The sequence below is a fragment of the Leptonychotes weddellii genome, chromosome 16 (assembly GCF_054177405.1).
Source record: "Leptonychotes weddellii isolate Sample4059 chromosome 16, ASM5417740v2, whole genome shotgun sequence".
NCBI lineage: Eukaryota > Metazoa > Chordata > Mammalia > Carnivora > Phocidae > Leptonychotes > Leptonychotes weddellii.
In genome coordinates, this window is record NC_138384.1 from 34,120,380 (window position 1) to 34,143,464 (window position 23,085).

Below are 23,085 nucleotides of genomic sequence, written 5' to 3' on the forward strand. Positions count from 1 at the left end.
TTCTCCTCCCCTTCCTCTATCCCACAACATGGGCAGGTCCAGGCTGTATGTTATGGTATCTTTTCCATGGTGGAAAGAACAATAGAAGTTGGGTGTTGAATTTAAATAAATATTTAATTCTTGAAAATGATCTTATATGTTTTAAAACACTCTTTAAAGCTATTTTTATTCTCTAGAAAGCGCTTATTATAGGTAAATTACACATTTTACTACCGGAGCATTAGGTTTGCCATTAGTACAAATTTAAGGCACTACAAAGACCAGTAGATAATGTTAATTTCAAATACAGAAACTAAATATATTTTGTACCTTTTTATTACTCATTTTCTTTTAAGTTTTACTGACTGCTTTTTATCTTAACTATATGTCTTTACATGCTGCAATCATAATGCACTGTAATGGTATTAATATTTTATAGAATCGGTATTTATAGTTCTTTATTTAGAAACAATGCAGTAGGTCTGCAGATATCTGAGCTCGTCTGGAATGGTGCCCTCCAAATAATGATAAATTACTTGTGCAGTATGCCATTTGCTAATTATATCCATGATTTACTGCAGAGCAAGACTTAAATCATTCATTTCAGTCTTGCGTAACAGTGCCATAAAATTTTTAGGTTTAAAAATGGTTTCCATGTGTATAATTTAAACAAATTTTAGAGCTATTGTATACACAAAATATTGCAACCACCCATTTGTTACATACTTTGTCTTTTTAAACTTCTACTTTTAATGATCACTGTGGTTGAAATTATTATGCTTAATTTTCATAATCATAGCTTTTAAATCTACAGCCGTTTTCACATGTTAGATAAAGAAAAAGATAGCTAATTGTGTGTAGATAGTATGTCATTCCTGAATAGTCCCAAATGGTACAAAATCATTAAAAAAGCTAAAGAGTACGAATTATTCTTCTATTAAAAAACAGTTGTTCTCTAACTAATTATTAGTTTGAGCTGCTTTGTTTCCAAGAACAAATGTTGATCCTTCTAGCCTTGTTCGGCACACCAAAATGAGATAAACACTTTTTTTTCTCTCTCTCTCCTTATGCTGAAATCTTGCAGGTGAGAAACCCTACAAATGTCCCCACTGTGATTATGCCGGCACCCAGTCAGCCTCCTTAAAATACCACTTAGAGCGGCATCACCGGGAACGGCAGAACGGAGCCGGGCCACTGTCTGGGCAGCCCCCAAACCAAGACCACAGGGACGAGCTGTCCAACAAAGCTGCTCTGTTTATCAGGCCAGACATCCTGAGGGGGGCCTTTAAGGGTCTCCCCGGAATCGACTTCAGAGGCGGCCCTGCCTCCCAGCAGTGGACAGCAGGAGTGCTCTCGTCCACAGATCCATCGGGGCCGGCCACCGGCATGACTTCCGAGGCCCCTTCAGACACCCTGAAAGGCGCCGACCTTCCTTCCAAAAGCACCCACTTCTCGGACATCGGAAGAGCTTACCAGAGTATTGTGAGCAACGGTGTGAATTTCCAAGGGTCCTTGCAAGCATTCATGGACAGCTTTGTCCTAAGCTCCTTGAAGAAGGAGAAGGACCTGAAGGACAAAGCCCTGTCTGACCCTCCCTCCACGAAGGTGCACGGGCCAGACGGTGGTGAGGACAAAGTCAGCGGTAAGGCAGTCCCGAGGAAGTCGGAGAAGTCGCAGTACGAGCCCCTGGACTTGTCGGTGCGGCCGGACGCCGCCTCACTGCCGGGCTCGTCGGTGACCGTGCAAGACAGCATCGCGTGGCACGGCTGCTTGTTTTGTGCTTTCACGACCTCATCCATGGAGCTGATGGCTCTTCACCTGCAGGCCAACCACCTGGGCAAAGCGAAACGCAAAGACAGCGCCGTCGGGGTGACGGTCAATTGCAAAGACCAGGCCCGGGAGGCGGGTAAGGTGGCCCTCCTGCCCTCGGCACAATCAAACAAAGAGATGGCGCTTTCCCACATGATCGGGCCTCTGGAGGCTGCTTCAGAGAAGACAGCCCCGGGGCCGGCCAAGGAGACTCTGGGGGAGCAGAAGAGCGGCACGTGGCCCGGCCTGGTGGACCCCGCGTTTTGTAACTTCCCGTCCGACTTCTACAAGCAGTTTGGCGTCTACCCGGGCATGGTGGGCTCGGGGACCTCCAGCTCCGGCCCCACCCAGGAGCCCGACGGGAAGGCCCACGTGGAAGAGGACACCCCGATCCTCATCCCCGAGACCGCCGGCAAGAACACTACCGATGACCTCTCCGACATTGCCTCCTCGGAGGACATGGACTCCTCCAAGGGCGAGAACAACGACGAAGAGGATCTGGAGGCGGAGCCGGAGATGATGAGCAAGCCCCAGTGCGCCCTCGGCAAGGACGGCAGTGGCAGGGACAGCAGCGACAGCCTCGTGCCCGTGGGCGCCCCTCAGCCCGTCCAGGGACTAGTCTCGCCGGTGCCCCAGGCGCCCGAGAAGCAGTGGCACGGCCCGGGCCTGCTTCCAGCCCAGGACCCCTCGGCGGGCCTGCCCAAGCCGGAGCGGGGCCCCCCGGGCCTGGAGAAGCCGATGAACATGCTGTCGGTCCTCAGGGCCTACAGTTCTGATGGCTTAGCAGCCTTTAACGGACTTGCGAGTAGCACAGCAAATTCTGGATGTATCAAGAGGCCAGACTTGTGTGGTAAGTTTTAGAATCCTCTTCCTTTAGTTCATTTCCCAAAACATCAGTGCTGAATTGTGCATTTTAAAAAAATGAGGTAGACTCCTCCGTTAGCACGTTTCGAACGAACCATGAAAACACCCCAGCGATGCTGTAATATGCAGTGCAGACAATCACGAGAGTTGAGTTCCTTTGGAAGTTCTAGCACTCATGCTTTTGTGTTCGGGTTCTCACCCCAGTGACCCGAGAGGCCTGTACGGACAGCGCGGAGGGGGGTGGGGTCTCACAGTGCAAACTGCTCCTGTTTTTAATCTCTAACTCGAGGGCGAGAATATTTTTAAAAACAAAAACGAAAACAGAAAGACGTGGTAACTTGCAAACCCTTCAGTATTTTCAACTTCTGCGTAAGACGGCTAAAGACAGTTGCTTCCTGCTTTGCTAAGCCAAACCTGCTTCCTTAAACTTTTCTTTGTATTGACTTAGAGGGTACTAAAAATCATATCACACTAACCACACTATAGAATAAAGTGATCCTCTCTCCAACCAGGGAGATTGTTTCGGGGTGTTTGTGACTGACTCATCTTTAGACATTCCACATGGCAGTTACTGTGACTTTGGCCTCCTACTGTTGCCTTCTGTCCCTCTGTATCTTCACCTGTCTGTCCGTTGTTCTGACAAGAAATATGCATTGTGAAACCCCTGGTTAGCAGTGTTGTGATCCTGTGTGTCTTGGACTTATGCCTGCCTGATCTTGTTAGCAAATTGGTACTTCCTTACTTGCCTCCTTCAGGAACATGGTTACCCCCAAAGTAATTCCAGATCTTAAAACGTAATCATAAATTTGAAGCCTAGAATCGGATCAAATGAACGTCGGGGTGGGCAGGGAGGATCAAAGACATTCTCTTGGCATCCAGATATTCGTATCCGATAGCCTTTCTCCAAATAGAAGCCCAGTGTATTATTGCCAGTCCCCGGATATCCTCGCCAGAGATAAATGATCGTGGGACCTTTCCACGTCTAATCTATGAATGGATGTCTGTGACTTTAATGCACCTGTTGAAATGCACTTGTTGAAGAAAGGAAAGGAGAGAAGGAAGAAAGGAAGGGAGAGGGGGAGGGAGGGAAGGAAAATGGAAGGGGGTAATTCTTAAGCTCTGAATTCTGATGTTACTTTGAGCACAGAGCAGAACTCAGGAAGCTGGGCTTGGTTCATAATTTAAATTGATATATTTCTTTTCCCCTCTCCTTCCCTAATTCGCTAAGAGCTGGCTCAAGCAGTCAGAAATATTTTTTTTGGAATTGTCAAAAATCACTAAATGGATTTCTGACAGCTCAAAAAAAATATTGACAGTTCCTTATGCTGAATGATTCACAAGGCCCCATTAACCAGCACCCCCAGATCTATTTTTATCCACATACAATTCGTTACTTTCGAAGCAGTTAAAAACAGTGTTTAAAAGAAGGAGAAAAGGGTTTTATGTCAGTCCAATTTCCCCCCCCTTTCTTTTTCTGGGGGACCAATGTTTAAATCTTTTTTTAAAATTTCATTGTTGTTTTAAGTTTGTGACTTTCCTTCTTTTGTTATTGTTTAGGGATTTTTTTTTTTTTAAAGATTTTATTTATTTATTCATGAGAGACAGAGAGAGAGAGAGAGGCAGAGGGAGAAGCAGGCTCCCAAGGAGCAGGGAGCCCGATGTGGGACTCGATCCCAGGACCCTGGGATCATGACCTGAGCCGAAGGCAGACGCTTAACCATCTGAGCCACCCAGGCGCCCTGTTTAGGGATTTTTTAAAAGTCTATTTTCAGTTCTTTCAAACACCTATGTAGGACCACAGTTCCTGCCAGGAATCTGTGCATCAGAAAAGATCAAAACCTGGCATGTTCCTAAGCTCATTCTTATTGAAATGAGCTCATATTACCCCTATTAATTTTCCCATCTTCCTATCAATGCCGGAGGAAGGCTTGCCTGCCTTGGAGGAGCTTGCCCGCTGGTGTCCTTTTGCACAGGGTGAGGGTGGAAGGGAAGGCAGCATCAGGGAGCCTGCTGTCTAATGAGCCTGGTCCTCTGAATGGCAGGACCAGGGCACTGTTAGGCACTTCTCGCCCCCTCCCAAAATAGCAGCTCACTGCTCTCCCCTGACAGCTCCAGGGGATGTGCAAAAAACTTTGCTTAGTTAACCTTTCAGCCATGGGGCCACAGATCCTGGAGTATGTGTTGTGGCCCCTTGCCGGAAAGGGGAATGAGGACCCTCAGGCTGGTCAGGTCAAAACCAGGCATCGTGGTTGCCCCTTCAGGTCAGGGACCATGCCCTCCTGCTCTCCTTTGCACTTGTGGGAAGACACCAAAAAAAAAAAAAAAAAAAAAAACCAAAAAACAAAAAACAAAAAAAACCCCACAAAACTCTAGCTGTAAACTGCTTACTTTTAGCGAGCACAAGTTCTGCCTTTCATTTGGGCCTCATTGCTCCTTTATCCTCTTGCTTGAGCTTGGAAGCAGGCAGGGAAGGCCTTTCCCTGGCTCTTGAGCCTGTGTGGGGTGGGGCGGGGCAGAGGCACCATCCCCTTGCCTCCAGGATGAGCCTGGCCCTGTGCAGCGTTCACTCCCCACTCCCACACCTGTCCCGCCATAATCTAAATCCTCTTCTTATTTTCTTATCGGCTGCTGTGTGTCCCAGGATGCAGGAGGGCCAGGCATAGGCATCCTTCCTAGGAGACGATATCTGGAGGGAAAACTGAAGCCCCACTGGGCAAAGAATGGGCATTTGGGGGCGTTTTTTCTCACAGTCCAGCTCACTGTCTTTCTAACATTGCAGAAGCACAAATGATAGCTGAACACTTCAAACCGCCCTTGGCTTGACTTTGCAAGAGTGAAAATGATATTGGCACAAGGAATCAAATATTCCTGATTTTGTTTCCCTCTTCTCTGCTCCACGCAAAGTGGATGTGGATTTCCAAACAGAACCCTCAGCCTGATACCTGGTTTCCTCCAGAAGCTGGGTTTGGCCAAACCAAAGAATTATTCCGGTATTTCTCATCTCAAGAGAGTTTGTCTAGTTAGTAAACCCAAATCCCCACTTTGATGCCCCTAGAAACAGGCTTTTAAGGGGAGCTAATGTCCGTCTGTTTCTCTTCTCGTGGGATGTAAAAGTATTTGAAGAAGCATCAGTAAAAATCTTGTTCGGATCACACAGACTCCCCCCCAGAGCTCAGCCACAGCTGAGCATGCTGGTGAGTTGAAGGAGGTGGTGTCTAACCCTAAAGCCTGTAGGTGATACTCCTGTTGTAGGCTCTGCTTCCCTAATTCTGCATGCCTGCTGCCTAACTGTTAAAACCCTGGTCTTACATTCCTTGGTGGCCCGGGCCCGGGTTCCTTGGCCAGTGAGCGCTGCCCATTCCTAGCCAGTGTGTTTCTAACTCTGGTTCAGAAAAGAGATTTGAAGAGAGGGACCAACCCAGCCTGTTGGGCAGGAGAGCCCTGTTGCACATGCCAATGTTCAGAGCCTGTGCGTGAACTTTCCAAAGGTCCTTCCATAGGCAGTAGAGCATTCACCTGTCAGAGATGTATCACAGAAGATCCCAAAGAGGAGCCATCTTGGATTAAGCTGGAGGACATACACTGTTGCTTCTAGAGTAGGTCAGATCCCGCTATGGGCCTGATTTCATTAGGCGAAATCCCACTCCAATTAAAGCTTCCATTTCTTGAGGTGTCTTTCAGACCCCAGGCATAGCCCACATTTCTTTATTCTGCTGAAGAACATGACATACAAGGTCATTGAGTGCCATTGAAGAAGTTGGATGTGCCCTCGGGTTTGTTGGAATGGATTTGACCTTGGTCCTGTAATGGGACAGAAGCCAAACGAGTACTTAATTAGGAAGTAAGGGCAGCCCGGAGCAGTGCTCACAGCCACTGATAGGACAAGGCAGGCAATCTCCTTGTCCAGTCTGAAAAACTTTGATGAACTGGTGGGTCAGCCAGCAGCTTGGGGTCGGAGAGCATGGGAGGCACGGGCTTTTGTGTGCCCTAGACAGCACAGAGGTCCATCTGCACAGCACCTGGAGGGCTGGCTGCATGGCAAGGTTACAGAGCATGTTTCACCCCAGTTTGTGGATTTGGAAACCAACCAGATCACCCTTACTCTTTGCCTTTCAAACCTGAGACAGATGGCTGGGGGTCATTGTGTGTTGAGTCTCGCAAGCAGAGTTTGCTCTGTATCTTTTGGTGAGCCCAGCGGTAGGGTTGATGGGAAGCATTAAAGAGAAAGGCAGTGAGAAGAGCATGACCCCCTTTGCCCTTCGAAGCTCTGGAGTGACCAGCATGCAGGGAAGCCAGGCTGAGCGAGGAGACTCCACTAGCATGTCTATCATGGGCACGAGCCCTCACACAGTAGCTCCGGGACCGAGGCACCCGCCGGGCCCCAGGGGAAGCTAGTGGGAAGGCAGGGCCATTAGCAACAAAGGTCCCAGTAGTCCCAATTTATTATTCATAGGTTACTGGGAAACTGGCTTCCCTAACCCAAATTATGCCTGACACTAAGGGTTCCTTGGGCTTAAGACCCCTCTCTAAAAAAAAAAAAACACGGAGTCCATTGAAACCTCTTCACATCATCTATTCTGAGATGTGTGATAAAATGAACCAGAACATCCAAGTTGAATGCTCTTAAAATGTGACTTCTGTCCTCCAAAAACCTCACTGATTTCCAGCCTGGACAGTCTGAAAATATGCACCATTTACCGGCTACACAGTCTAAAGTAGGGGTTGGCAACTATTTTCTTCAAGGGCCAGAGGGGAAATAAGTTAGGATTGCAGGCAGTGTGGTCTCGGTCACGGCCATTCGACCCTGCCCTACAGTGCCGGAGGGACCATAAATGATAATGAAACAAATAGGCGTGGCTGTGTTCCAATAAAACTTTATTTACTAAAGCAGGCAATGAGCTGGACTTGGCCCACGTCTGCCGGGTCACCCCCGGCTCTCCTGTAAAGAAGGATGTGCTGCTGTGTCGTCCCTAGAGGGGACACGTGGGACCCTGTGTGCCTCACTGGCTGGGGAGATGATGCAGGGAAGGCCCAGGACTGCAGATCTGGGGCTCCACCTATTGCCCCGTGATGCAAAGCCAGAGACAGAAAAGAGACTTTCCCAGGAGAGAGGGCTTGTAGACCCAGATGGCCTGGTATACCTGCTCCTGGAAGGCCACCTCTCTGCCTGTTGCACTAAAGACTTGCAGGAGAAGACCCCTCAGCGGCTCACGGCAGTTCCAGAGTCTCCCCGGTCACGGCCAGCCTAGGCAGAGGAGGGTGAAGCAGGAGCTCTGTCTTGGCTCGGAGGTGTGGTTCAGACTCCAGGCATAGCCCACTGTGGCAGCCTCAGTTTCCGCACTGGTGGGCAGAAGTGGAAGGATGAAACCAGACGATGGATGTAAAGGAGCTTGGATAAATGGTTCTCAGTTGACTTGGTGTTTTATAGTGGGAATGAATGTCCACGTGGGGTTGGCGCAAGAGAATGGTGCCAATGTCCAAATGACTATTTTTTAAAGATTTATTTATTTATTTGAGAGAGAGAGAGAGCAAGCACAGAGGCAAGGGGCAGAGGGAGAGGGAGAGAGAAATTCAAGCAGACTCCGTGCTGAGCGTGGACCCCAACGTGGGGCTCGATCCCACGACGCTGAGATCACGACCTGAGCCAAAAGAAATCAAGAGTCGGATGCCTAACCGACTGCGCCACCCAGGTGCCCCAATGTCCAAATGACTTTTGGTTGCCGGGGTTCCCTTTGGCACTAAGCAAGTACCAATCTCACTTTCCATCAAGGTCTTAGAGACATGTTTTACTTCCTCAAGTCTGCCATGATAGGTTACGGATGGCTTTCTTGGGTATGTGGGAAATTCAACTTTCAAGGCAATTCTGGTGGCTGTGATGATATCTGTCACAGTGGCCCTGCCATTTCAGTGTCTACCCAATTCTGTGCCTTCCTGGTAGAAGGCAAGTGCTTCAGGGGGGAGGGAGTAAACCCCTCCTGCTCGGTGTTTGACCAAAAAATGGCTAAAGTCTGTGGTCAGTTAGGGAAGCCCAAGGGGGCCTTGGCCGGAACGTGTGGAAACAGTGTGAGAACTTCCCGTGTGTGTGTGTGTGTGTGTGTGTGTGTGTGTGTGAGGACACGCAAGCGTAGGCTACAGGTGCACAGCCCAGGGCATTCGGCACGTTTTTGGTCTGGTGGATGATTCTAAGGTTGAAGGTGTGGCCTAGTAGCTGGCAGGTTCTAATGAAGAAAGGGGATTAAGTTAGGTAAATGGCACAGGAAGGGAAGCACACAATCTAAACCCACCACGTGTACGGGAGCCTACGTTCAGTCAATGCCAAGGAGGGCGGTTAGCCTAGAAGACTCAGGGGGTCTCCATGGTAGGGCCTTGTTGTCTCTAGAGCTGCCATGCTTTATTTAAATCCAGATGAGCAATCATTCCTCCTTCTTGTCTTCTTTATGAGCTGGTTCTTGAAGGGCTTGGCTTGCAGAGACTGTCGATGAAGCACAACTTTGTACTCGTTTTCTCTGCCTGACTTGATCATTTGCAGATTGTTCTTTGACTTCCAGAGTCCAGCCCGCTCCCAGTAGCAGTGTGTGTCTAGGGTCCAATGTTGGACCCCAGTAGGGAGGACCATTTGGCTTGTGTTGAGGTCCAAGGGCAGATCCTTTAAGTTAACGCAGCTCACCACCCCATCCTGCCCGCCCCGTGCCCGCTGGCTGCCTCGCAGCTCGCTGCAGCCCTTGTCCCTTTGACTCTGGTGGGACAAAGGGTAGGTGCCGTCCCCTGGGATCTCCTGCAGAAACCAGCACCCATGGACCGGCTCGCCTCTTCTCTGGTCCAAAGCCTTACTGTGTGCACTGTGTTGATGAAGAGGCAGCCTCTTTGGATGGCAGCCTCTCTAAACTCTTTGGGCATTCTCCTCCTCCTCCCCATCCCTCTTTTTAAATTAAATGGGAATGCCACTGACGTGATGTCGTTTGCACTGCAGGATGACAGAACTGTTGTGTGAATACCATTGTATTTGCCAAATGGTCCACTCGTCATTTCAGAACAAACAAATGGATGGTGTCTGTAAGTCGGCAAACACTGGTGACATTTAGCCTTGTTTATGTTCCTTTCCTTTTGCTGCATATTTTTGGCTCCAAAAGCTACTGTCTGAATCAACAGTGCCTCTGAAGCCGGAGGAAAGTCTGGTAGCTTTCATTTTGGTTTCTACATGCATATTCTTTTTGGACTGCTCGATACCTCCTGCCCGGGACCAAGCCTAGGGCGAGAGAAGACAGCAGCTGAGCTCTTTGGTTCAAAAAAATACGCACACAGACACACGGACACACATTTTTTTCTGCCCAGTAATGACTTAAGACCGGGAGGGAGGAAGGGAAGGATGAGAGAGGAGAGTGTTGTCAGCACGGACGCCCACATCCCCGGGGACATGCAGAGTCTCCTAGCCCGGCTGGCCGGCCACCGCCGTGTGGAGTAGTGACAGTGTGACCCCCTCGCTGTCTCGCGCCGAGTGCAGGGATCCCAGGCCTCAGCTTTGGCTTCTCCCTTCTCCGGCTACTGCCTCAGGGTGACGGTTGGCGCCGACAGCCATGTAGCTGTAGGGCCACATCTTAGCTATGAAGGAATCCGGTTCTTTCTTTTTTATATTCAGATGTTGTGTGCAAAGCCCAGGTTTCAAATAAGTAGTAATTATCTCCTATTACTTAGCGCTGATCAACAGCACCTCTATGCCTAATTGCCAACCTGCTCTAATCACGTAGACTATTCTTGCTTTAGCCAGAGACGGAAGGACCAAATTTTATAAATATTGCTTTATTGTCACTACTCCATTAAACAATTAGGGAGTGTGGCCCTGTCCTTGCTTTCAAATGCCTCTCGCCTCCATGGTTTCTGGATTGTTTAATGAATCTGCACGTTTTCTTGCAGGTAAGTGACACCCCCTGTTCTAGTCGGTCCAGCTGGACTGGCCCTTGTCTGTTCGTGCTCCTCGGTGGCTATCTGCAGCTTGTTAATGGTGTAAAGTCAAGAGAAGACTGTATACACATATGTGTGTTGAATAAATAATTCTTGTTGGCATAGGTATGTGTATACACACAGCACACCAACCTACAGTATATCTAGGAGAGAATCAGGGAGGCTAAAAATACTGCCCCATATGTTCCTCCGTTAGTCGTGGACCGCGAAGGCTTGGTAACTTGAACGAGAGAGAAAATTCCCTCAAAGTCGTGAATCCTGAGTGACAAATGCTGGTGGATTGGAGGTCCCTTCACCTGTGAAAAATCTGACTGGGGGCGGGGGGGTGGTCTGCTACACCAGCTCGCCAAGCTTCTGGAGCGGGCCCCGCGGGTCTTGTTGGCCTTACTGCCTGTGTCCGATTGTCCTGTATTTTGTAACACTTTAGAAGAATACAGAAAAGTGAAGTCATTATCTTTCTCCATAGTATTTAAGCAGTACTATTGCTAGTTTAATATTGTGTCAGGTCGTCCTAATAACCGGGAACAGAGGACAGTGACATTCCAGTGAACAGCGCCTTGGCACCCACAACTTCAAATGTGGTGATGGAAGCAAAAATGTGGAGACTTGTGCTGGGTTATCGTGTGCTTCGGACTAGAGTATTGTTGACGTAATGAGAAGATTATATTAAGGTGTTCCTGGTAATGAAGGCATGTAAGTTCTAATAATTGTAGCTTTCTGAATACGTGTCAAACTATATCTTTAAGTGTGCTGTATGCTGAGTTACAAGTTAGGTCATTTATGAATGGAATGTAAAACAATACTAAAAATGCTTCAATAACTTATCTTGGTATTGCTAATAAAACAAAAGCTGTGAAACATTAGTGCACTTTTGAGTCATTATGTTAATTCCTTCCACAACACCCCACCATTGCCCTCCCCGCCCCCCCCCAAGAGCCGCGCCCTCCCTGTTGGAAGCCTCAGCAGGACATTCAGGGAATACTGGTGGGCTGCCACCCCGTCCCCCACCCCCGGGCTGTTTGCTGGGCAGTTTGTTGCATTTTTCCACCCACCTTGAGGCAGGCCCCACAAGTAACGGTTCCTAAACGTGCAAATGTCCAGGCATCTCCTGGTCTGGGGCAGGGGCTGTGGTGGGTGGGCCAGAGCCAGGCGACACGTGTGCAAGTCTCTGTACCAGTGACTCCGGGCACCGAGGCCCCACGACCGCTCCCGGGCCCCATGCGTAGGGAGAACTGAGGCACGGAGCTTGCAGGCTGCCGTCCCCCCTCCCGGGTGTGGAAGAGACCGCCCGTGCCCGGCCTCCCGGCAGCAAACCTCGACATTTTCTTTCTTTTTTTTTTTTTAAAGATTTTATTTATTTATCTGAGAGAGAGAGAATGAGAGAGAGCACATGAGAGGGGGGAGGGTCAGAGGGAGAAGCAGACTCCCCGCCGAGCAGGGAGCCCGATGCGGGACTCGATCCCGGGACTCCAGGATCATGACCTGAGCCGAAGGCAGTCGCTCAACCAACTGAGCCACCCAGCCGCCCTCGACATTTTCTTTACATCCCGTGAAGGGTAGTTTCCAGTGGGAAGGCACTCGGCATCGCTGGAGTTGGGATATTTTTGTCCGCGGAGATTTTGAGCTTGTGACTGTGTTTGCTGTCACACGCAGACTTTGGCCCGGCCCGTGCCCCCCGCCCCAGGTCGCGGTGGGAGGGGCGGGGTACGGGAAGGAGGGAGTTTGCTTCCCCGTTTTTGTTGCTTAGTTTTTTTTGTTCGTTAGCTGGACTTCATGCCCCTGCCACTCCGCCAGTGTTTCTAAGCCTTCCTGCCAGGGTCTGTTTTGGAAACTTCGGAATTCCGTGTACGTCCCAGCTCCCCGTTTAACGGGTCCTGTGGAGGAAAAGGTATTATCATCATCTGACAGAATCCCTACACTCCCAAGTAAATCAAGGGTCCCCTGTGGGAGGGGATGGAAGCCCAGGAACGTCCCCCGGAACAACCCTGGTCTTTGCCACGAGACAATCGTAGCACCTTGACCGCTTGGGACATTCCCTCCAGTTCAGACTGCAGACATTCCTGCAAACTGTTCGAGTCATCTCCACCCCAAAGGGGCCGTAGTACAGTCTCTCATTTGGGAGAAGAGGAGAGAAGGGAGAGATTCTGAGTCGTAGGGTACATGACAAAAGCCCCCAGGAAAGTCATACACCTCGAAGAAGGTTGTCAGCTCCCTGTGCCCGCCACTGCCTCCTGATTCTGTTCCCGGGGAGCGGGGAACGCGCACTGTGGCTTCTGGTGGGAAACACGGTGGATCCCAAAATGCCCGGCCAAGGGAAAGCCAAGTGACCTGCGCCAGGCCCATGTGGCCAGCCCGAGCCCGGACAGAAAGGACTCCAGGAGGGCGTTGTCTTTATTTCTAGTGCCCCCTGAGTCTTTTCCCTGGGTTCTGGCCTCCTGTGTCACCTCACCAGGCATGCCGCGTCTCTGCGGGGAGTTGCTATCTTCCGTCCTGGTTTCAGAAGCCACAGGTGCAGCTCCCAGGTTGGGGCTCACCACCATCCACTCTGTATAGGCAGGGGGCACCCCTGCGGCCTCTCTGGACCAGTGCTTCAGGCCTGGGGACACGGGTGGGAGGAGAGGGGCCTCTGTGGAAGGCTGCCGGGCCTCCATGCCTCCGCTCGGGGTTGAGCACGTTGCCCCGGGCACTGTTCACCGTTTCCAGTGACTCTCCATGCTCCGGGAAGCCTCGCTGACCCCGCAGCCCCGGGCTGCCCAGCCAGTGGGGACTCAGGGAACCGGGGAGTGGCTGGGGGCCTTGGGTACAGAGGGAGTACTGCTGAAGGGGACAGATCGTCATGCTGAAAGTGGGAGGGCTCCTCCGGCGGCGGCTCATTCCCGTGTCTGCTGTCTTCTCTTCCTCCCCGGGGCCATTCCCTAACGGGGTGTCTACCCATCTCCGCCTCTAAGGCAGGGAGTCTTTCCTGAGTCGCTCCCCAGTGGAGACTTCTCAAGCTTAGAGGGGACCTTTGTGGATTCTCCTCCTCCCGCTTTTATGAACTGAGTCCCAGCCTCCTCCCACCTCTCATTTCTCGGCACCCCCCTGCTTCCCAACCACCTGCCCCTCCTTCCTGCCTGGGGGAAGAACTCCCTCCCCACCCAGTGAGCGAGCGTTCTTGGGAACATCCTGTGTGCTGTGATCGAGCTGGGGGGATTCAGGCCTTGGGCACCAGCGGATTGCGTATCAGAGCGCTGTGTGGGGTCTGCACTGCTGTCTTGTCTACCACCCCACAAGCCCACACGGGATTATAACAGACCCCACCTGCTTGGACTCCGGTGGGGGGACCCACAAGCATCACCTCCCGGATCTGCCCTTGATCCTTTCCAAGCAGGGCCGGCCCACTGATCTGAGGTGGACAGGAGAACCCACCCCCCCGCCGGGGAGGTGATACTGGAGTTTGAAGGAGGTAATGGGCTTAGGGTGGGGTACCCCAGGAAGGGAAAGGTGCTCTGCAGCTTATGATAGGACAGAGTCCTCGGATCTCCTGCTTCATCCTCACATGTTGGGAAATATGTTTGCTTTGATGAAATTCAGATATTCTGGTGGCGGGGGGTAAAATTTGGGAGATGGTTATTGCTCACGTGGAGTCACTCTTTCCCAGAGACGTCACGATGACTGAATTATATTCTGAAGTATGCAGCCGCACACGGGCAGCCTTGTCTCCGCAGGAGCGGATTCCGCCTCTTGAGCAAACAGTGTGCATTTTCAAGGTTAAAGTTGGGGAGCTCTGCAAAGCTGTTTCATTAGCCAAAACACCCATTTGTGCGCCCAGCCACTGGCTGGCTTTCTGACGAGTTGATCTCTCGCGCTTGTTGTGGAATTGTCCAGACACACCCATCCAATCGTAACCCGCTGCTCACAAGGTTAAGTTTACTTTTTGAACTTCTCTTGTTGTCAAATTAATATAATATGCTCTCAATTATCCACATAAAAGGAGAAAGGCAACCAAGCAGGGAAAGTAAATTTGCAATTAATTTCCTAAATTATTGCTCTTTTTATATGATGGACAAGTCGCTTTTCTCTGACTTGGACTCAGGTGTTCTGTGGGTCCTGGGGGGGAGTGCCGGGGCAGGCCCCGAGAACAGGCTACTCCGAGGTGTTCTCCACACCTGGGGCAGGGCTGGAGGCAGATGTTTTGTGGGCAGGGTTTGGAGTAGGGGTTTGGAGTATGTTGGGCTCTTGTCAAGGAGAGAGTCCATTCATCTTCTCGGTCTTCCAAGATCCCATTGGTGACCTAGTTGGCCCTAAGATAAGAATGTGGGTGGAGGTAGTGTATGTGGGAGGAGCTCCCAGGAGCCATGGGTGAGGGAGCCACGAGGGAGGGGAGGAAACCGCTCTGGTTGTATTAACTGCTCGGGCACTGGGTGCAGTCCTTCCGGCGATCCTCTAGGATTCCGTGTGGAGCTCATCTCAGAATTGCCCCACAGAGGGCGCCTGGGTGGCTCAGTAGTTAAGCTTCTGCCTTGGGCTCAGGTCATAATCTGGGGTCCTGGGATCGAGCCCCGCATCGGGCTCCCTGCTCTGCGGGAAGCCTGCTTCTCTCTCTCTCCCACTCCCCCTGCTTGTGTTTGTTCCTGCTCTCGCTATCTCTCTCTGTCAAATAAATAAATAAAATCTTAAAAAAAAAAAAAAAAAAAAGAATTGCCCCACAGAGGGCTGAAGGAGCTAGGGTATTTATCCCAGCTGGGGTATTTAGTTAAGGGTCACTGCAGCCCTCTCAATGACCGAGCAGTCTTCTTATGTGCAGAGAGAAACAAGAGTCTGTTGGCATGCCAAGGAACTGGAAGAGAAGCCGTTGGGCACCAATGACGTCTGCCACAAGTGGGAACCCCTTGGCCCCAAAGTTTTTCCACCCTTGGTGCACTGCAAAAGGCCACCAAGGATGAGGACTGATACTCATTCCATGATTCCCTGTGGGAAGTGAACTGTGGGTTTTAAATATTGAGAAGTCTCCGCTTAGACACAAGTTTACTGGAGGCCAGATGGGAGGGCTGCTCTGGGGGTCAGGAGACCAGGCGTCTACCAGCAGTTGAGCTCCAAGGAGCTTCAACAACTCATCCTTTTATTTGGACACCATTTCCCCACTGGTGAAAGGAAGGGTGACTGCCAGTCCCCTCAGTAACCTCCTGGGTCTCAAACTCTGGCTTTCATGATCCTTTCTAGACCTGACTTTTCAGGTGACCCTGTAGGACCCCATCAGCCCTAGAGTTCCTGTGAATGCTCACTTCAGCAGGGCCCTGGATGTGGGAACCCAGCTGGTATTCCCACAAGTGCATGAACATGTGGGATTTCAGTTTGGCCAAGACCATTTACTGTTTGAGGGCATGGGGCATGTGAGTACTCGCCTCCTCTTGAAGACATTTTTCTTAAATCATAAGAAGAGAATTGAGGAACTTGTCATTTATGTATTTTTTTTTAAAGAGGGAGTCAGTACAACTGGAATTTTGAGTTCATGGTAGTGCAAGAAAAACTGATTATCTGACTTTTTTTCCTTTTCAATTTTCAACCTCTTGTGTTCACAGTGGAGCTTTAGAGGATGGTATTTTTCATGATTAAGTTTTCTTCAAGCACATTCCAGGTACCAATTTGATAATCTAGTGTGTCCCTCCTAGGACAGTAGTTCCTCTTGGGAGCCTCCAACTCCCACCCAACAGGTAGAGGGAGAGGAAGGTAGTACCAAGAGACAGGGGTGCATGTCAGAATCGGTCATGCATGCATGGGTCATGGGGACAGCACATATCCTCCTCCATGTCTGGGGCCTTATCTACTCTTCCATCCTCAGAGTTCTCTTGGCCACTCAAAGTCGCTGTTGGATAGCAAGCCCCCCCCCCCCAACTTGGGACGGTATGTGTTATCTCTAAGTCGGAACCCCTCAGATCCTTGGCTTTTTGTTTTCAACTGAATATGGCCTCAGTTGATGGTCTCAGTTTTGTCTTCCCCCAAATGGTAGACATATGCACGCTCAAGAGAATAAAATGAATATGAGTGAGTAACTTGGACATTGGCAAGTCACCCACATTTCAATTATTTTAGGACTTTTGCTGCTATGCGGGACCCAGGCAGAGCTCCCACGGAAACTCGGGACTCACAAGACCTTGGCAAGTGGGTAGAGAATCTGGGTAGGGTATTGCAAGGTATGGTATCCCCCTTCCTTGCCATTCTGTACTCACCACTGTCTAAAGAGCTGAATTGGGAGTCCTCCCATCCCGGAGTGGACACCTCCCCAGAGGAGCCTATGTGAAGATTCAGATCCCATTCCCAGGATGTGCAGAAATCATCCCTATTGGCTCCAATTGAACTATCTTTCCTGTTTTCTAATGCTACCAAGGATTTACAATTAGATTTAAAAAAAAAAAAAAAGATATCTAGTGGTCAATCGGTGGGAACAGGAGTCTTGTACCGATGGCTCTTGCTTTACATGAAAACTTTGGGCTTGATGTGTCGCCTCTAAATCACACTCAGGGCAATTAATTTGAAATCACAAGGGGGATTTTCTTGAGGACTTTGGGGTAAATGCCCTTGCAGAGTGGGTAGTCGGTGCGTTTCATTTGTATAGGCTGAGTGCCTGGGTCTCCCTAGCGTTGGGCTGGGTTCATGAACTCCTCAGCTCTTTCTCATGGCACGAGATGCAGGAGCTGGGTGATGAGGCAGGAGCGTGCAAGGTACACCGACCTCAGTGTCCTGGAACACACACGAGGGAGAGGGTCTTTGGATTTGGGGCCAGACATGAGGGACCCTCTCAGTGAGGGGGTGGGGGTGGGAGGGACTCCCGTGGGTCCAAAGCTTCCAGCGCCACCCCAGGCCTGACAGCCCCAGACAGCCAGAGAGCAGCTTGGGGCCTGCAGGCCTCGGTGCCCCCAGACTGGACACCACGCCCACTATGTCAGGTGTCCGTGGGAGAGTCTGGAGGGATGGGCGAGCCCCAGGGACCTGGGCCATGAGGTAGGGTGGGCAGAGAGCCACAGAGGGACTGGGGGCCAAAAGGGGCAGATGATGAGAGAGGGTACAAAGAAAACAGAAATTGGGCCTGGTAGACAAGTGAATGAAGCCGAAGCTAAGAGGAGAGAACAGCAGTACAGAGTAGAAGCAAAAGATAGAGAAAGCACCTGGAGGGGAGGGCAGAGGGAGGAAAGCCATGAGAAAGTGGGGGAAGACCACCCAGCAGACTCTGAGCCGGTCTGGCCCGGAGGGAGAAACCTCTGGGGAGCCGCCTGGGCTCCCAGGAGGCGCCGTGCCCGTCTGAAGGGCCTGGCTACGGGCTGCGGGGGTGCTTACGGCTCTTGTGGGAACACTGAGGGGGTTTAAGGGGTTGGTGGAGGCCTGGCTTCCCAGCACATCCCCCTCCCTGTGCTCCCTGCCGCCAGTTTCAGGAGGAAATGCTGCAGCTTAATCAGAATTATTTACAAGATAATGGTCCATTGTTTGCACTAAGACAGATGTTGTCTGTGGGAACTTTGTGTTTTATGCTCCTTCCCCTGCTCTGCCTTCGCTGGGTGCAGATGGGATCGAAGTAATGTGAGTTATTATTCCAAGGACTGGAAATTCGAGGCGCCTTCATCCCCGCCTGGGCTCGGCCGGGCAAGCGAGCCGGCCTGGCCCCGGGTGGCTGGCAGGGAGGACGGGTCCCTGCAGGCTGCGGGCCGGGCGGGGCCTCTGGTCCTCCTCACAGCCCCGCCAAGCAGCCTGTGATTAAGAAGGTCTTGTTTCCTTGAGGGGCGGGCCGGTGCAATTGCCTTGTCTGGTGGACAGGAAGGGCGCACTCTGATTAAGATGCACTTGCTATTTGTTGAGTCGAGAGGTCATCACTGACATCGCAAATGAGGGTGGCCATCTGGCCCTCTGCTTGCCAAAAGGAAAGAGCGGGCCCTCTGGGGTGGGGGCTTGGAGCCTCCCTACCCTCTCACTTTTTTTTTTTTTTTAACTTATGAGAGAGCTTGTCCTTGGTCCTCTGGGGTGACTTAACTTAGGGGCCAGCTCTGGATTTGTGACACCATCCTTCCTCCAAGTGAATGCCGGTTTCACCGCCCCAGCCAGGTGCTTGTCCCAAACAAGGAGAGATGGGGCAGGGTCTCCACCTGCTCCAGATTGGCTGCCGGCCTCGCCCTCGAGGCAGGTGGACCATCCCAGTGTGCCCCCTTCATGTGAAGCCCCTTCTGTGACACTGTCCGGCCACCAGCCTCACCAGCCATCTCTGCAGAGCCTAGTTCACCTGGTCATCAGAGTCCGCCTTCTGAAGGAGGCAACTGAGACCAAAGGATATTGGGCGACTTGCCCATTTTCTACTCAATGGAGAAGCCTCCCAGCGCAAGTCGGGACCCTGCCCCCCTTCTAGGAGTCCTCTGAACCTCAGTGCGGCCAGCTGTGGCCGGGGTGCCAAGGGAGCTGCACCCAGCCGCGGGGAGGGGGATGCGGTGAGATGCACCTGTTCCGGGCTGAGGGCTGGTCCTGGCAAAGAGCACACGCCCATTACCCAGTAGCAGTTAGTAGTACCAGCTGCATGATACCTCCTTCACCGTGCATTGCATTTCCAGTATCAGACTGTGACCATACAAAAAAATCCAAGTGCTAGAATACCACATTTGGATGAGTAGAAAAGAGGACACTTTCGTGGCAACCAAGCGACATCAGACCTGCTAGCTGGACAGCGTCAAGGAAAAGTCAGAGGGCCATCACTCCTAACCCTGCCCCCAGCCCCTGGGCACCTTCAAGAAGTTTCCCCAAATGGGTTACTACCCTGAGGGTTCGTCCCATTCAAGACCCAGCATGCTGGCGCTAGTGTTTAAGGAAGATGACTCTTCCCCTGTAATCTCCCCATGCCCAGGGAATGACCCCCTTATCTTCAGCAGCAGGATCTGATCCTCCCGGCCATTCCTCCATCTGCCAAGGTTATTTTTAAATAATAATTACTTACTATGTGCCAGGGCCAACTCCCGTTCTAAGTGCCTTATGGAGGGTAGTAGAGATGATATTCTTTTATTTAATTTTCATAAAACTCCCACGAGGCAGATGTTAGTTCTAACTCTCCCCATCTGACATGAGGGGAGGTGGAGGCACAGAGAGGCTGCCTCGCTCACCCAGGGTGGTCCAGCGAGCGTGTCAGGACGCTGAGACTCAAGGGCAGTGGACATCCCCAAGCGTGACCCTTGTCAGTGGCCGGTGCTTGCCCACGCTTGTCCTCCTGGTTGGAGATGCATCGAAAAGGAACAACGCAACCAAGAAATATAAAAAAATAGCTCGTTCCTGCCAACCCCAGCTCTGGGTCCTGGGAAAGGATAGGGGCGACTGCAGGCAGAGATTCCAGTCACAGACAGAACCTGGGGCTTGTCCCCCAGGAACAGGCAGCACAGGGTGCTGGGGTGGGCTCAGGCGACCCTGCTGGTCCAGAACTTGGCTTGTGACCCTGAGCACCTCTCTTCCCCGCCACTCCCACCGGTGTCCTCACCTCTCCATAAGTTACAAAATAGCATGGATCACCCCAAAATTCCCTCCATCTCCTAGCCTGAGAATCAGTTATTCTTGGGACTCTATTCTATCCCGTTCAGCCTCAGGAAAAAACTGTCTTCTCCCCCTCCCTCCGCCCCCCCCCCCAGCCCCCTGCAAGCGAGAGGGGCTCAGGGAAACCTGAGCCCCTCACCTTGCAATGGTTCCCTGGGGTCTAGGTGGGGGGGAACAGAGAGTGGGTGGCCCAGGGCACCCAGCCCCCAGCTGTGAAAGTAGCAGAGGTCAGACTAGAATAATATTTATCAACTTTATTCTCACTGTGTCAGGCTCTGCCCCAAACCCGGCGTCACTGGAGATCACAGATCATGTCTTTTAAGGTCCCACAGAGCCGCCTCACATGTGACCAATTACCTCTGTCAAGCCGGGGGAAGGAGGTCCCGCCTCGGTGGGTGGGATCTGAACTTGAGCTTCCAGAGGTCGACGACTGGGATCTTAGGCCTTTGAGCCTGTCACTCCCCTATAGCCAGACCTTTTCTGTTAAAACTGTTTAAATTACAAACCAGTAATAAAAGGATCATATGTGTTTCCCACCGAACAGGTTCTTTAGGGCTATTATGATAATTAAAAACATATGGTGTCTGTGCCAGTCAGAGGGAAACTGCAGATGTACAAATTAGGTATTATATAAGGGTTTTCTGCTTTTGCCCTTTTAAAAACGTCAGGCTGGAGAAGTTTAAAGAGACAAAATGGCAATTGTGCAGTTAGTAGGTAGCATTTTGGTTTTTGAATCATTAAATATATAAACCCTTTTCTTTATGCTTAATAAGAATAAACAGGTCCTGATACCCGAAGGGGGGGTTGCAGCCCACTGGGGGCCCCCAGGTGACAGGGCGGAGGCAACGTTTTCCACCTCACAGGGTCTCAGATACCATGAAACCTTTTGCATTTTTTTATGACGTTGTTCTGCCCAAAGAGGATTATATTTACTAAATATTGAATTATATTAAAATTGGATTGAGAGGCGCAAAGACAAGGATTTCTTTACATTAAATTTTTACTTTTTTTTTTTTAGATTTTATTTATTTATTTTGAGAGAGAGAATGAGAGAGAGTACATGAGAAGGGGGAGGGTCAGAGGGAGAAGCAGACTCCCCGCTGAGCAGGGAGCCCGATGCGGGACTTGATCCTGGAACTCCGGGATCATGACCTGAGCCGAAGGCAGTCGCTTAACCAACTGAGCCACCCAGGCGCCCAAATTTTTACTTTTTAAAAAGCAAAGATGCACATATTGATTAGTCTAGGCATAGTCATTTGTTTTCATTTAAAATATGCAATTGCTTTTGAGAAGGTGATAAATACTGCTAATAAAAAAAATTGGGAGGATTTCCATGGCTCACCGTCAATGGCTTCCCAGCGCAGAGAGACAGAGCAAGTCGAATTGTACCTAGTCACTCATATTGGACAGGATGTCGGGCTGGCTGGGGACCCTGGCCACATCCAGCCGTGCTCCGGGGCCGTTGAGATGACAAGCCCTTGGTCCCGATGCATTGGGATCCAGGCTAAGCAGTCAAGGATTGAGCTTGTGGCTGTTGTATGTCTCTGCTACAGAAACCCAACCAGACTGCCCTAAAGAAGGAGGTGATGGGTGAACAGGTCACGAGGGCATGGCCCCTGCTCTGCTCCTCAGGGCCTCTACTCTGCTCCCCTGGAAAACCATTTCAGGTCCTCCCAGAGACACTCCTAGCCAGAACCAGGTTGACCTCGTCCCAGACCTACAGCCCTTCCTCCATGGGACATGGTGGTGTCTCCACAGGAAAGTTAAGCAGAGAGCCAAACAGAAATAAATGAGCAGAGAGGAAGTTCTGTTTATCCACAAGCCCAGCCACCAGAGCACTCAGCCAGAATTTGCTTATAACCAGAAAATGTTCCTTCTTGATCATCCTGGCTAAAGCGAGTCTGGGCTCCTGAGGAAAAGCATTCTTGGAAGTGGGCCGTGTGGCCAGCACCCTACTTGGGTCTCGAGTTCCTCTCCCTTGCTCCTTTCCTTTGCCCACACCCTCTGGATGATGCCAAAGGTCCACCGTCCTCCTGGGTCCTTTCCTTTGGGTGGCTGTGACCTGGCCTGACTTTGGGTTAAACACGGGATAAGTCAGAGCAGGGTTCTTGGACCGTCTATCTACTACACAAAAAACAGCGGGTGTTTTCTCTGGCAGTGGCTCTCAAGCAGGCCTGATTTTCTTCCCCGGGGGACATTTGGCAATGTCTGGGGACGCTGGGGGGAGTCCTACTGGCATCGAGTGGGTGGAGACTGGGAATGCTGCCAAACATCCTACAAGGCACAGGGCAGGCCAACAATTATCCAGCCCAAGACGTCAGGGTATTAGTGCCAGGTCGTGAAATCCTGGTGTACAGGTAGGAGAATCAGGCCTTCCAGTGTAAGTCCAAGCTGGATAACTTCTAAGCCAAGGGTCGAGGTTGACCACCCAGCTCACATTGCGGCGTCCGGCTTGCCCGCCGAGTCACATCCCCTGTGCACCTCATGCCTTTATGAGAATCTCTGCAAGAGATCCGGGCGGCTGGGAGGCAGAACCTTCCAGCCGGGCAACCCAGCACATTCCTCCCCACTCAGACTCACGTGGGGGGTGTGGGGAGGGTGTCAACTGAGCAGACAGCCGGAAGTCCGCCTTTTCTTCTCCCCGGTGAGTGATAGCAAGCCCGCAGGGTTGGTGTGCATGTACGTATTACCACTTTAACTTTTACTGAGGTAAAATAACACCTTGTCACTCAGTGCAAGTACCAATCACAAAATGAATTAATTGTAATAACTGTTGTCAACAGAACAAAGGACTTGTTGCTTTCCTAAGCAGATTTCAGCGCCACTGAGAACTATATCCAAACGTTTCCATTGGGCAGGCCGGCAGAAACTAGTCAGAACATAATTGTATCTGTCTATCTCTTTACTTTGTTTTTAAGGGTGAAGGAATCGAGTTAAAAA

At 50.9% G+C, this 23,085-nt stretch overlaps 1 protein-coding gene across 4 annotated transcripts in view; it reads left to right on the plus strand.

Annotated features, from left to right (window-relative positions):
• Nucleotides 1-23,085, plus strand: part of ZNF536 (zinc finger protein 536) — a 407,924-nt gene that overhangs the window by 266,538 nt on the left and 118,301 nt on the right. For 3 of the 4 annotated variants that reach the window (XM_081806658.1, XM_081806659.1, XM_031033222.2), the window contains one exon: nucleotides 1,064-2,638. In XM_081806658.1, coding sequence (XP_081662784.1) covers nucleotides 1,064-2,638 — 1,575 coding nt within the window. Of the gene's footprint in view, nucleotides 1-1,063; nucleotides 2,639-10,563; nucleotides 11,475-23,085 lie in introns of those variants that run through there. The other variant, XM_081806660.1, reaches the window with a different exon arrangement.